At 54.0% G+C, this 14,583-nt stretch overlaps 1 protein-coding gene across 1 annotated transcript; it reads right to left on the reverse strand.

Annotated features, from left to right (window-relative positions):
- Positions 1-676: 676 nt before the first annotated feature.
- On the reverse strand, positions 677-11,579 carry Slc4a1 (solute carrier family 4 member 1 (Diego blood group)). The gene is made up of 19 exons (XM_036197893.1): positions 11,565-11,579; positions 11,323-11,443; positions 10,325-10,398; positions 9,366-9,546; positions 9,134-9,269; positions 8,572-8,695; positions 8,374-8,455; positions 8,078-8,262; positions 7,268-7,478; positions 6,882-7,094; positions 6,562-6,710; positions 6,248-6,442; positions 4,702-4,872; positions 4,231-4,320; positions 3,571-3,737; positions 2,905-3,158; positions 1,804-1,973; positions 1,549-1,722; positions 677-757 (listed from the first exon to the last, which is right to left on the reverse strand). Exons 1-19 carry the CDS (start codon positions 11,577-11,579, stop codon positions 677-679), a joined length of 2,793 nt encoding a protein of 930 aa, XP_036053786.1.
- Positions 11,580-14,583: the final 3,004 nt, after the last annotated feature.

Raw genomic sequence — 14,583 nt, forward strand, 5'->3', positions numbered from 1 at the left:
GACCTTACACTCACCAGGACGCCTCTCTGGGTGTAGAGAAGAAGGTCTGGGGTGGGGCTGGGACAGAGAAAGGAAGGGAGGAAGTCATCTGGGGTATCTTTGAGCAGGGAAAGAGGATTCGTGGAAGATGGAGGACAGAGCTATGCCCTCTGGGTCAGGAGGCCATGGCTCAAGTCCCGCTGTACAGCCCAGAAGCTGTGTGACCTCGGGCAGGCTCAGAAAATGATGAGTGCATTGAATGGCCCTTTCCCATTTACCATTGGTCCTCAGAGACCATGTGGTCTATTGATAAGCCCATGGGTATTATTATCAATGCCTATATTTTATAGAGTAGGAAACAGAGGCCAGAGATGTCAAGGGACTTACATGAGGCCACACAGCCAGCAGGGACTTGAAAACTGTCCTCCATCTCTCCCCTTTGCTATTTATAACTGTGCCATGAAGGGAGGAGACTCAGACCTAACTTTTCCAGCATGAAACCCATATAGTCTCAAGAGCCTGTGACCCCCGTTCCTTGATATGGCTTCTGGTCATCTTCAGCCAGAAAATGCATTGCACCTTAGGGAGAATGTTTCCTAGACTACCCTGCCTTCCCCACCCACAGTCGTGAGATGCCCGTGAACGCTCTTCCTGGGAGGGTGGGGAAGTGGAGTGGTTGGGGGCCCGGGCCTGGCCCTCACACAGGCATGGGTACTTCATCATATTCATCCAGACCTTCCTCCTCGTCAAAGCTCACTTTGGCGTCATCACCATCCAGCTAGAGGGGTGGGAGGGAGAGAGGGTGAGAGACCACGCAGGAGGAACCAGCCTGGGCAAGTCTTGGGCTGTCCCTACAGCATAGGTTTGGTCTAGATGAGTCGTTTAGAGAGCACAAGAGGTGGGCAGCGGATCCCCTCACCATGGCAGCCCCAGCCCCACGCTAAATGTCCCTAATAACTTGGGAGATGGCGGGGCTGTCTGCTCACCAGCGGAACACACCCTGTGCAGCGCATAACACTTTCACCTGTCATTACTCCTCTCTGCACTACTGGTGAGGCACAGAGGAATGAGGTCACTTGCTCCAGATCATATGCTAAGACCCAGAAGACCAAGACTGAGACAAAGGCTCTGGACACAGACTTTTTTCTTCTTCCTTCCTTCCTTCCTCCCTCCCTTCCTCCCTTCCTCCCTCCCTCCCTCCCTTCCTCCCTTCCTCCCTCCCTCCCTCCCTCCCTCCCTCCCTCCCTCCTTCCCTCCCTTTCTTTCTTTCTTAAGATGCAGTCTTATGGCTACCCACTACACGGTCTTATGTAACTCAGGCTGACTTTGAACTATGTGGCCAAGGATGACCTAGAATTTCTGATTCCCTCGCCTCTACCTCCCTAGGGCTGGGATTATAGGTGCATGCCTCCACGTACAGTTTGTGTGGTGCTGGGAATTGAACCCAGGATTCCGCACCTGGGAGGTAAGCATTCTACCAACTGGACTACATCTCTATCCCTAAACCCATTGCTTCTTTCCGCTGTCCCTCTCCCTCCCCTGCCTCCCTCCGGGGTCCCCACTACCCACACACTGGAGCTCCAGCTTGCTGAAGATGAGAGGCAGCAGGAAACGACGCAGAGGCACAGTGAGGATGAGGACAAAGGGTAGGGCCAGTGAGGCAGGGGTGGACTTCACCACCCACAGCGCTGCCAGGCAGATGATCTGGATGCCCGTGAACAGGTGCATGCGCCAGGTCTTGACCTGCGGGGAAGCTGAGGTCAGTGTCTGCCCTGTTCTGACACCCCTGCCCCACCCTGGCCGGACAGCTTCAAAGCCACATACCCTCTTGACAAAGGGCACATCGGGGTGGTACTTGGGTGGCTTGAACAGCAGCAAGATGCGGTCAAAGAGCTGGATGCCACTGAGGGATGTGACTCCCATGTACAGGAAGATGCCGAACAGCACCGCCAGGGGGATGCGGGACAAGATGGGTTCCATGAGGATGGACAGTCCTGTATGGAGGGACACACTCTTAGTTCAGGTCACCCAAGGACCAGCACCAACAGGGCTTAGCTCATATTTGCGAATGACCATGAAACCACAAGTGCCCTGTGATCCTTTTCTGCAATAGCTGTTTATAGGCTCAGAGGTGAACAATTTCCAAGGAGTCAAACTCTGCCTTCCTGCCTTATACCCACTCCCTGAGCCTAATGGAGACAGTCACAGCAGTCAGAGGAACCTGCCTTTCTCCTCACCCCAGAAAGCCTCCATCATCCTCTATAGATGGGAAGAAAAGGGGAGGGAAGGAAAGGGGAACCTTGATCGCTCCATCTGTGATTAGTGACTATACCACTGCTCATCCTGCTGGGTTCAGCTTCTCTAGAAACCCTATGGAGCCCAGAGGCTCTCTGCCTTTCCTTAGACTGAGCTGAGCATGGGGTCAGCCCCAGAGCAACTGATCTGGAAAAGAATTTCAGGGATTTAATAAATCCTCTAACTGTACAGATAGGGAAACTGAGGCCCAGAGGCCATGGAAATTTACCCAGCCAGCAGCAGGGAAGGAAGGACAAAACCCCACAGTCTATTACATTTTTGTGGGCTACACTTGTGGAGGCAGGGGTGGAGGCAGGGTCTGATCTGGAAAAGCTCAGCTGTGCAGTTCTCTTGCTCTGTACAAATGCCCATCACAGTGTCCCAGGGCCCTTGTGCTTCCTCGATCTGCTACATCCCCTACTGTGAGTAACTAGTGCTGGTGTGTAGAGACCTGGATACAGAGTAGACTGGATGGGAGCTTTGTCCTTAAGCCCAACAGAAGGAGTCAGGATTGGGCAGGGCAGAATGGTGGAGGTGGGTTTCCCTAAGTGGGAAGAGCCCCCCAATCCTAAGAAGAAGGACTCAGAGAGAGTGGAGCAGGATGGCAGGGTCATGGCCAGCCTCACTTACCCACAAGCACAGAGACCAGGAGCCCACTGATCCGCTGCTCCTTGACCTCTTGGACCTGAGCTGCAGCCCCTGGACCGCTGGCCTTGCCCATGACTGTGAGGGCATTAGCGTGGGTAACAGAACGCACAGTGGTGGCACTGAGCCAAGGCATCCCAAAAATGGCGGCCACCCCACCCATGCCAACGACCAGCAGGAGGTCCAGATGGAAGCCGGAGCCCTTGACCATCTTGCGCTCTGGTTTGCTGACGATCAGCCTGGGGACAGAAGGAGGTCTGGTGAGCCGGGCCCTCTGTAGGCCCCTTTTCTTCCCCACACTGGTGTCCTTCTGAGCCTTCCCTTTAAGCCCCTGGCTCCTTCCCTCTGGCTGTTTGAGAATTCAGACTCCTGAGGTCTAGAAGTCTTCACAACACGCTTAGCCATTCTTGCCCAAGGGGAGAACATTGCCTGTTCAGGCCCCTCCCACCTTCCAGCAGTTCATTTCATAGCTCCCTGTTTACATGGTTTTCAAATGATGCCACCCCAGAGGCCACAAAATTCAGACTTGCCTCTGCTCTTCCATCACTCCATCAGCTAGCAGGGGCCACTGGCTAGTCTCCTGTTGGCCCAGAGTCTGCTTCCCTCCCTGCCCCCAGCCCTCCCCAGCCACGCCTCTATCCTCATTCTTACGTGGTGATCTGAGACTCAAGGAATATGAGGATGAAGACCAGCAGGGCAGGCAGGGCAGAAGCAAACATCATCCAATAGGGAAAAGTGCTATACAGACCCAGAGGGTGGATGACCCAGCCCCGGGCAGTGGAATTAGACACTTTGAGGCCGTCAGGTACCGACAGTTTCTGTGAGGGAGACAGTTGGTGAGAAAGTGGGGCCAGGTAGATAGGGAAAGATGGGGGCTGGGAAAGCAATGGCCTGGGGCAGGGAGTTAGGTCGAAGTGCTCAAGGACTTGCTTATTGAACATTTACTCTGTTGCTAGCTACTTCTCTAAGCCCTTCATATGTATCTTTTCATTCTCAATGTTACAGAGGAGGAAACAGGAGCAGAGAGGTTGTACAGTTAGCCCCAAGCCGCACAAATAGCTGGTGGCTGAGCTGAGGTTTACCCAGGTCTACCTGGCCTCAAAGCACACTCTCTGCTACTGCCCTGGGCAAAGGGGTAAGAAGCGCAATGTGGCCTGGGCTAGAGTGGTCCTGAGGGAATATTGGAAGAGCAGGGATAGGGGAAAAAGAGTTCTAGCTGGTTTTGGGTTAGGAAAAGCCAGTCTGGCAGGGGATGGGGAAGGGAAGGGGTTGAAGGTTAGGGTGGCACGGCAGAGGATGAGGAAGAGTCACCTGGGTGTAGGTGTCCTTGACAAAGGAATCCACCACGACCATTATCAGGATGGAGATGGGGACCCCGAAGTCCCCAATGACTCTACGCAGCTGTGGGCAGATGAAGGAACCAATTGTGTCCATAACCTGCCTCCTACCCACTTTTCTCCCCATCCCATGTTTACCAGGGAGTCTGCTCAACCCGAGGGGTCCACCAGGAACTGATGGCTGTCTATACTACAACCACCCCGTCTTCCTCCGCCGCTGTCCTGCCCTGATACCACCCTTCATCCCTCTCCCAAGAACTGTCTGTCTCTGGCTCCCTGCTGGATCTTGGTGCTGAGCAGAGATGGCTTTGGCTGCCACATGAACCCTGCGTCAGAAGAGGGCCACTGAGCCCTGGTATTGGGAATGGGGAGCTGGAAAAGGAAGGAAGGGGAGCTAAGAGTACTGAAGAAGCTCGGGGTTGGTGAAGGATAGGGGTGCACTGACCTTGCCAGGGAAGTAGGTGCTGTTCTTGAACTTTCGCAGCATCATGGCAAGTAAGAAGGTACCAGCCATGAGCACCAGGGAGAAGAGGGCTGTGTTAGGCACAGGACCCAGAGGTTTGGGCTTTATCGAAACAGGGGTGTAACTCTGTTGCAGCGGGTAGTCCTGGAAAATCTATAACAGAAACACAAAGCATTGGGTTCCCTCTCAAGGCTTGGCTTGAACTGGACAGTATCAGATAAGTTGACTGGGCACTATCATCCATCTGTCTTACATCCATCCATTCATCTATACATCCAGACATCCATTTGCCCATCTACTGCCCATACAACCATTACCCACCCACCATCCATTCACCCATCCATGCAGCCATCCATCTGTTCACCTTCTTTCTCATCTGACATATTAACCAGCTTGGTTTTTATGAATGAAGAACAAGTTAGCTTGTGTGGGAAGGATCAAAGGAGCAAAAGCATGTGTAGGTATATGCGTCAGGCTTTGTTTGAAATGTGAGAAGGCTGTGGGGCAACAATCAGTAATAAGAAGGTTTACAAAAGGGGCTTACAGAGATTGGGGATTTAGGTCAGTGGTAGAGCACTTGCCTAGCAAGCACAAGGCCCTGGGTTTGATCCTCAGCTCAAAAAAACAAAAAACAACAAACAAACAAACCAAAAAGGGCCAGGCGGTGGTGGTGCATGCCTTTAATCCCAGCACTCAGGAGGCAGAGGTGGATCTCTGTGAGTTCGAGGCCAGCCTGGGCTACCAAGTAAGTTCCAGGAAAGGCGCAAAGCTACACAGAGAAACCCTGTCTCGAAAAACCAAAAAGACAAAACAAAACAAAACAACGAAAAGGGCTTAAGGAGTTGGTGACAGTGACAGCATTTGCTTAGCATAGAGGAGGTTTGGTCCTCAGTATGAAAAACAAGTAAATAAATAGATGACTTTTTTTTTTCTTTCTGTTTTTCAAGTCAGGGTTCCTGGCTGTCCTAGAACTCAAGGGGTGCGCTGCTGCTGCCGCTGCCACCACCACCACCACCACCATCACCACCACCACCAGCTGAAATGATCCCTCTTCCATAGGCAGTACAGATGAGGAGGTAGGCAGAACTTTTGGGGTGAGGGGCAAGCTAAAGTGGCATCGGCCCTGTGGGGTTATGGAGGTCAAAAGCAGGAGGAAAAGGCCTAGCATCCTAGGCATCCACTGTCTCACTACACATGGTTTCCCAGGTTGTTACACACATACTTAGTGGCCACTATGTCACATGATGTGTGGTCATGGACATGGACAAGTTTATATACAGGAGGGAGCCTTCCCTTATACAGCCCCCCTGCCCAGTCATAGCATGAACACTGAGTCACCAGCCTTTACAGGATCCTGAGCAACCCTACTGCACAGTCCTAAGTGAACCCAGAAACATGCATGTGTCCATGATCATGGTTGTGCACACAGGTCTCAACATGGCTACAGACATGCTGTACAGACATATACATGGTAACACACTCTCACACACATGCTATGTGTGAGTGTTAGCATTCTCCCTGGGCCCACCTTGATCAGCTTGGAGAAAGTCTCATAGATGAAGATGAGGGAGATGAGGAAGGAGAAGATCTCCTGGGTGTAGCGGGAGATGAATCGGACCAGGAAGCTGCCTTCAAAGGCCACCACCAGCAGCACCAACAGAATGAGCCAGAAACCGATCCATGCACGGCCCACGATATACTCCAGGTTATTGCTTTCACAGAACTGCAGGCAGTCAGACAGAGGAGCTCTGATCAGACAAATGAGGCTTAGTCACCTTGTGGGCACCAGGCAGGTGAGCTAGGGTCAGCTACAGGGGCAGAGTGGGGCTGGGACCGGGCTACCGAGAAGAAGGCTTCCTCAAACACCAGCAGGGGTCCCGAGAAGCCAAGCACCAGCAGGGGCTGCGCCCCCAGGAGAGCAAAGAGGATGCCTTGTACTGCTGTGGAGATAAGCAGCTCTGACACCCCCATCAGGTTCCGGGTCTTTTCTCCTGTGGAAAAAGCCATACAAGGGTCAAGATGGAGAGATTATTTCCAAGGACCCTAAGAGTAAGTTATGGGACATGATGTATGTGTACAGAGCATCAGGTTGGGTCAAAGGCAAGAAGGCAGAGGTCAGAGGGTTAGGGATGAGTTTTACGGAGGCCATAACTGTCACTGACCCAGGAGGCCACCAAAGGTGACGGCAGGCGAGAGGGCAGCGAAGTAGATGAAGATGACGGCTGCCAGGACCTGGGGGCTGAGCGCATCTGTGATATCGCTCAGATAGTATGGATAACGGCGCCGGATGTCACGTGTCAGGCCTCCAAAGATCCGGCCTGTGCGCTGTAGAGGGTCATCTATGCCACCGGGGCTCCCTGGGCCCCCATTCAAGTCTGTTGTAGAAGATAGGAACATGGTCAGAGGGGCTAATAGAAATGGCCAGGGTGACAGGAAGCTTGACCACAGGAACAGATGCTAGGGGGCGTTTGATAGGAAAGGGGCACTGTGCTGGGAGTCCAGGGGTCTATGGGGAATCAGGAAGCCCTGTTAAGGGCAGAACAGGTACCTAGGGTCTTGTACAAGGCAGGGTCTGGCTTGGGGAAACTGGGCAGGTAGCGCCTTCTAAGCAGCTCCTTCTGCACGGGCACCAGGTTGAGCAGCGCTTGCTCTGAAGGGGCGTCAGTGGGCGGCAGGACCAGGCTACAGTCCAGGAAGTCCTCCAGGGAACTCAGCAGCTCCCCCCGGCTCTGTGCCAGGTAGGCAGTTGTGCGGAACACCTATGTGCAGGAGAGAGCGTCAGGAATACTAGGACTGTAGACAAGAGACCCCAGGGGAGCAGAGCAGCCAAGTGATGCCAGCCTGTAATCTAAACACTCAGGAGCTAGAGCTTAAGTTTGAGGCCAGCCTGGGCTACATAGCGAGCTCCAGGCCAGCCAGAGCTACATGGTGAGACCTTTGTCTCAAAAACTTGAAGGCTGGGCATGTATAGCCAGGGACCAGCCACCAAAACCATGGCTGTCATTATAGGGTCTGGTTCTTTCGACTCCCTCTGACCTCTGAGGACCAGCTTTAGGGAGACAGGCACCCTGGGTGGAGAAGATGAGCTAAAGTATCCCTGGTGGGCTAGGTACACCACACAGCAAGTTGGGCCAGCTAGAACCGGGACACAGTGGTCCTGACTGGACTAGACTGGACCAGTCGGTCCAGGGCAAGCCAGGATAAGACCGGACCGGCCAGGCCAGGAACAGGAGGAATTCAACACAATGGATCCAAATAGTGAATTTAAAGTCACCCAGGCTAGTCCATGGGGGAGAACTTGACGTCTTCTGCCCTCCTGCTAGCTCCCTGGCCAACCAGCCACTCAGTCCCTGCTTACTCGTTCGGTCATGAGTGTAGCTGCGGCTCTGCCCAGCTGGGTGTAGTCAAGATGGGGAGCCTCGGGTCCCAGCAGAACTAAAAGGAAGCGCACGGGCTCCTCCGGCCGCTCCAGGTCCTCCAGCTGAACAGCCTCCTTCAGCCTCACAAAGCCCAGCACAGACCTCTCCAGAAAATTAGTACCGCCTGTGGGAGGCACCAGGTGGTGAAGCCAGACCTCCTGGACTCAGTGTGTGAATTCAAGAGAGGGGCTGCCCAGGGCCTGAAGCAGGGTACGTGGAGGGGAGGGGCTCTTACCCACTAGCACCAATGCAGTCTCTGAATCTGGGGGGATCTTCAGGGTCCCAGATGGCGAGAGTCCTTCTGGGTCCCCCTCTGCCTGTGGAAAGGAAGGTGAAGAAGGGGGTCCTGGGGTCACACTGAACCTAAGAGATCTGAGCTCCTAGCCTTTGCCTGTCCCAACCCTTCTGACTCCCAACCTCGTCCTGGCCTCACCTGTCCACAGTACAGCGTGGTCTCCAGTGATGGCTTCTGGGGAAGGAGGGGCTCAGAAGGGCCCCCAGAGCGGGTCAGGATGGCAGGTTTCACTCCCTCCAGAGCCTTTAGGTCCTCAGCGTGGCTGCAGAACATACAGGTAACACGGGCTGAGTAAGCTATTTGGACTGAATTTTCCATAAAAGGGAGACTAGTGGTAAGAAGGACAAGGGTGAAAATCCAGTGGAATTTCCCAGTGACCAAACCAGAGAGACCCTAGAGGAGGAAAATCAGAGTCTCCTCATAAAGGACAGTGCGGATGAAGTAGGTGGCCCCTGTCTCGGGCATCTTGGTGGAAGGGAGAAAATGGATGGAATGAAGGCTCTCGAGACCATGCTCTTTAAGAGCAAACTTGAAGTCCTGGTCTGCATTTGGGGATGTCAGACAGATGCGGGAGCTATGGGGGGCGGGGGGAAGAGTAGTCCCCTTGCCTGCTGGGCTGGGGTCCATTTGGGAGACCTTGGAGTAGAGGGCCGGGAGGAGCCCAAGGGATGTGAAGCCCGGGTCCTGGCGGGCAGAGCACCTGCGTTTGAGTAGTAGCGCCCGGAGCAGCTCGTCTCGGTCCTGAGGCCGAATCTGGTCCTCGTAGATGAAGCTGTCTAGAAGCTGATTGGCCACCCCAGCTAGGGATGTCTCTGCCAGATCCAGGAGGACAGTGCCTGTAGGCAGTGGAGGGGTGGGCTGAGAAGTTGCTGCCCAGAGCTGCCTGAGCGAGCCTCCTGTGCAGCAGCCACAGAGGGCCTGGCAGGACTTACCTTTTGAAAAGACTTTCTGCAGTTCTAGAAGGCTCCAGAAGGTGAGGTAAGACAGATGTGGACGGCCCCACACCCCGTCCTCTCGTAGGTTCTCTTCTAACCCTATCCAGTGTGCTGCCTCCACCCACTGTAGTTCCTGGTTCCTCTGGTCCATCTTCAGCTCCTGCAGCTCCACATAGACCTGAAGCCCACGGGCCAGGTTAGTCCATCAAGCCATGGGCAAGCCATGTGGAGACTGAAAGCTTGGGTCCTGAGGGCACTCAGCTCTAAGCTAGACTTCCAAGAGGCACTGGGCCCTGGAAGGGTCAGGACAGATCTCCTGCTCAGAGCGTAGGAAGATGTGCAAAGGACCACTGGGTCTGACCCCACCCCCCACCCCACCCCACCCCGGCTCCATGTTCTATCCTCCTCAGCAAGCCATTACCACATTTCAGAAAAGGCATGAACCTCTGGACCAAGAGGGGTCTCAACAGCCTCTTGGTCAGAAAACTGGGGCCTGGTGACTGAGGCTGGAAGGGGCTTGGGAAGCCATTGGGTCAGTCTCCTGTCTCTAAGAGTATTGAGGGACATGACGCATACTGTCCTGGGCCAGGTGGTTACTCTCAGGGTCACAGTTGAGGGACCCAATTTCCTAACCAGCTAGGCAGTCTGGTGCTAAGTGGAGACTCGGGTGCTGGAGCAGAGGAGAGTATACACTTGATTCTGTGTGTCCCCAGTGAGTGTCTAACCCAGCAGGGCCTGAAAGCCCTGGCTTAGTCCTCAGCAGTAAGAAAACAGTCTGTCCAGGGAATTCAGCAAGAGCTCATTTCTCTGTTGGTGCGCACACCCCTTTCCCTTCCACTGATGCCCTGCTTGGGGCAGGGGGAGTCTCCTCCAGCCGATTCTCTCTCTACCCCTTCCTATGGTGTGTGATGAACCTCAAGGCAACTTGAGAAAGAGGATGGAGTCTGGGTCCTCACCTGACTGGAGCTTGGGTGCGATGTGGAGGTACTGGTAGGGATGTAGTCTGTGGCTATCTGCTCTGTGGGAAGAGCTGAAAACCCAGGGCCAGTTAGCATTGTCTGTGACATGACCCCTCACTCAGGCCCTGCTGAGCTACCTCCAGGGAACCTCAGGAACCCAGACCCACTCCCTCCACTGGTCCTAGGCTGGGACCCCTGCCCAACCCCACATCCACTCCTGTTCTGGGCCCAGCTTGGGTCTGACACTCTCCATCTGAACCTTATTAAGGAACCTTGAATTCATTGTGGTGATCTGATCCCCTAGCCTGACCCCTCTTCAGTAAGGGTAGGGAGAGTCTCAAGTCACAATGTTCAAAACCATCCCCTCCCTCCCCTGCCACATCCGGGGACCAGACTTCTTTGCCTCTTCCCACCTGCTTAGCTAACCCGCCAGCTGGTAGCCTCTTCCCACACACCACTCAGATCGGGTGAGCCCCTTATATTCCCTCATTTCCCAAGGGGGCCTCTTAACTTCAAATCCAATCACTTGTACTTAGGCCGTGTTGACAGTAAACAGGCCCCACTTCAGGCTCCCCACCTAAGACCTTGGGCAAGCCAAGGAAGGTGGTATGGACTCCTGGGGTCTCTGTTCAGGGAGTCCCCACAATTGTCTCCCATTTCTCGGAGTCTCCAGCTGTCTAGACAGAATGAAGTCCATCAACAGGACAGCTGCTTGGCCTCCATGCTGATGTAGGATAGACAGGGTAGCAGCTGGGTTTGTGCCCTTGTCCCAGACATACCTGGCTGCCCTGTCACACGTGAAAGGGGCCCAGCCCACAGTCACCTCCTGTGATCATTTCAAACAAAACATTGTTTATCCTTCAATCAGCCAGGATTGTGGGGAGAACTGGCCCCAGGACTGGGGCAGTGGAGACAGGAAGGACTGGGTCCCTGCTGTCCCTAGGGGGACCCAGCAGCTCCTCTGGTAGAAGCAGAAAGCAAGGGATGGGTCTCACCTTCCGGCTCCTGCATCTGGACCACATGGATGCCTGGGTCTTGATACGCTATCTGTTCTATCTCATGCTCCAGTTCGTCATCGCTATCCTGATCTGGGATCGCCAGTACTTCCTCATGGTCCTGTGGGAAGAGGCCATCAAGGTTGGGTTAAGTGGCTCCCCAAGTCCCATGAGGAACAGCCCATGTTGGTTTCCAGGGCCCAAGGCAGGAAGGAGCCCTGCATGGATCAAGAGACACTTACCTGCATGTCCCCCATGATGCTGTCCTCAGTGTACAGTTGTCCTTGGCTATCTGAGCCCCCAGCATAACCTGCACATCAGGTCCCTGGAAGAGGGGTGCAGGCTGAAAGAGGCACAGTCAAGTCACTCACCCTCAGTTGGCCTCCTGCTGTTTCTGGGTCTCCCTAATGGAGCTGACTTTTAGTGCCAGGAGAGCCGTGGGGTCATGAGATGGATCAGATGGAGGCAGAGGGCATGGGGGAAGACGCTGAGTTTGTAGGTGTGTGGGTATGTGGGCTGAGAGACAGGAGACATCAGTATGGCTGCGTTCTCCTCAGGGTACTTGATAGATGTGGTCAATTGGCATGATATTCTAGCTCCATCCTGCGTCCACCAGGCCTTACCTAACTTCTCTTTCTGAGTCCCAAAGACTCAGCTAACTCCCAAGACATAACCTATCCCTTCCTTAGGGGGCTTGGCTCCTCTAAGAGTCTCCATAATATATTCTCTTTTCCTAGAAATGGCTGCTTCTGCCTGGACAACAGGTCCTGAAGAACATGAGCCTGCCTCCTCCTCTCCGTTTGAACCCTACTTCTCTGGCTTGTTTCATCCCTGATATATTGGCTTCTTTCCAGTTCCTGGAACTTACCGAGGCCTTGCCTACACCAGGGCCTTTGCACATGCATTGCTCACCCCTAGATGCTCCTGTCAACAGCCTTTCTCTTATCTCCATTCCAATATCACCCTTCCACAGGCCCTGACCTGGCAGGGTTCCTTGATTGATTTGTGTACAATTAATTGTATGACACATCCTTTGGAAAGGAAGACACTTGAATGTAAAGTCTCTGCACATTTCAGTCCCCACAGAACCTTGGCCTCCATTTTCTCAAGACAAAGGTGGACCCATGCAGAATGTGGGGACGGGTCATCTAATGTGTCAGTCTGGGTGTGGAGGGGCTTTCTTTCTCACTCACGGCCACCTAGAACATTGGGGTGGCCAGCATTTGGGTAAGGTCATCGAATGCAGCCATTTGGCTGAACATCAGAGGCTCAGCTGAGTGTGTCCTTAATCTTTAGGTGACCTAAGTGGTTCCTACATGGATGGGATTTAGGAGGCCACTTGTTGGATGCTACAGACGATGTCACAGGAGGGAGAGTAGGTAGGACTCAAGTACAGGGGCCTCAGGAGGGGCCTCAGGAGCTAAGTAAAGAGGCCCAGCCTAGGTGTAAGAACGGTGAAGGAGTAGGCTGAGACGAGGGAGGGAGGAGGGCAGAGGAGCAGAGGGCAGCCAGTGGGGCTGAGAGTGAAAGGCAGGTGAGCAGGATGGGAGGGCAGAGGATGGGAGGGCAGAGGATGGGAGGGCAATGAATGGGATCAAAGGGTCAGAAGCAGAGGGGTGGCACGGGGCGGGCAGAGGGGTAGATGGAGAGCCATGCAGTCACACAAGGGGCCATGCAAGGGTCTAGGGCAGGGTATACATTTAGAAAGACCCATACAGAGAACTTTCTGGGTCTTGGACAGTCCTGAGGTTCTGAGAGGGAGAGGCATTGTCAAGTCCTTAGAAGTGGCAAGTGACAGCCACGCAGTGTTCTCAAGTTCAAGAATGGACAACTCTCTGCAGAAGGTGTGTGTCAGTCCCAGCCATGCACCGTTTCCCTGTCTCCCCTCTCTGTCTATCCCATCTTCCTCTCCCAAAGGCCTCCACCCAGTTCCTCTATTTTATCTTCATTTTTCTCTTTTCCTTCTCTGGACCTGCTCACAGGATCTGCTTTCTGGCTATGCCTCAGATCCTGAGGTACCAAAAATCCCACTGTGGGGCCGGGAATGAGGCCTTGCTTCTCCTGAGGGACAGCAGGGCATAGCCAGGGACCCAGAGTTCCAAGCGGCCTCCCTGACCTTACTGGACCAATGGCCTTGGGCATCTCTCATATGTCTTACTCTGTCACCCATCTGTTAGATGCCAACTTCTGGGAACTCAGAGAGAAGAGGAGGACAAGAAGGGGCCTGGAGTCCACTGAGCCTTGAAGGGCGCCCCAAGGCCCAGGTTGTTGCCTGTTGGCCCTGCGCTGTTAGTGCTACCCCACTCTGTCTGCAGCTGATAAGAGCCTGACCCCTAAGCCCGCAGTGCTCTGAGTTTGGAAGCACCCCAAACACCTGGAAGGCCAGCTGCCAGCCAGGCCAGATAAGGGGAGAGTGGAGACATCTGGAACCCAGGAGGTAGAGCCCGCCAGCTGGGAAGGCACAGCGTGGATGGGGACAGATGACAGAGACAGCTCCCCTGGTGTCTACCTTTTTTTGCTGTCAAACCTACACCTCACAAGCAGCTGTGGTGCCCCATCTCTCCAGTCCCCAGACCACTCTGCTAAACGGAAGCCAGTAATGTCAATGGCACCTTTTGACAAAGCCAAGTTCAGAGGAGTTCATCTACTTCAGTGGCAGGGGACAATGGGGTCAGAGGCGGGATTAAACCCTGCCTGCATCTCCACAAACTTCTCTAACCACTTCACTGAGCTGCCTCCCAAAGAAGAAAATAACTCTTAGCTGATTCGGAGCTAGAACTTAAGACATGGACGCCACGGTCAGGCTGCCCATGGTTATTTATTTAACCCCAGCCCTGCCGCTTACTAACTCTGTGGGCTCAGGACGGCGACTGAGCCTCAGTTTTGTGTTTTTGTTGTTGTGTGTTTGCTTGCGCTTTGTTTTTTCATCTGTAAAATGGAGCTGGTAAGAATGATTCCTACCTGACAGGCCCTCTGCGCAGACTGAGTCCATGCTGAGGACACATGGCCTGTGCCTGAAATGCAGCCTGTCAATCTGCCTGCCATGGCCATTGGGGCAGGTCTGTGACCCTCGCCCCTCCCGGATTTGCCTCCAGTTCCCAGAGTTGAGCTGAGCTAAGAAACTACCAGCAGAGCAGGACTTCTCCTTTCCCTTCAAATACCCTCTGGGCTGGGGACAGTGCCAAGCACTCCCCAGAAGTGTCCCATATGGGAATCAATGTTGGCTGTCGTATGGTCTCCCAGGTGAGAGATGGGGTAGCC

The sequence above is a fragment of the Onychomys torridus genome, chromosome 8, assembly GCF_903995425.1.
Source record: "Onychomys torridus chromosome 8, mOncTor1.1, whole genome shotgun sequence".
Taxonomy (NCBI): domain Eukaryota; kingdom Metazoa; phylum Chordata; class Mammalia; order Rodentia; family Cricetidae; genus Onychomys; species Onychomys torridus.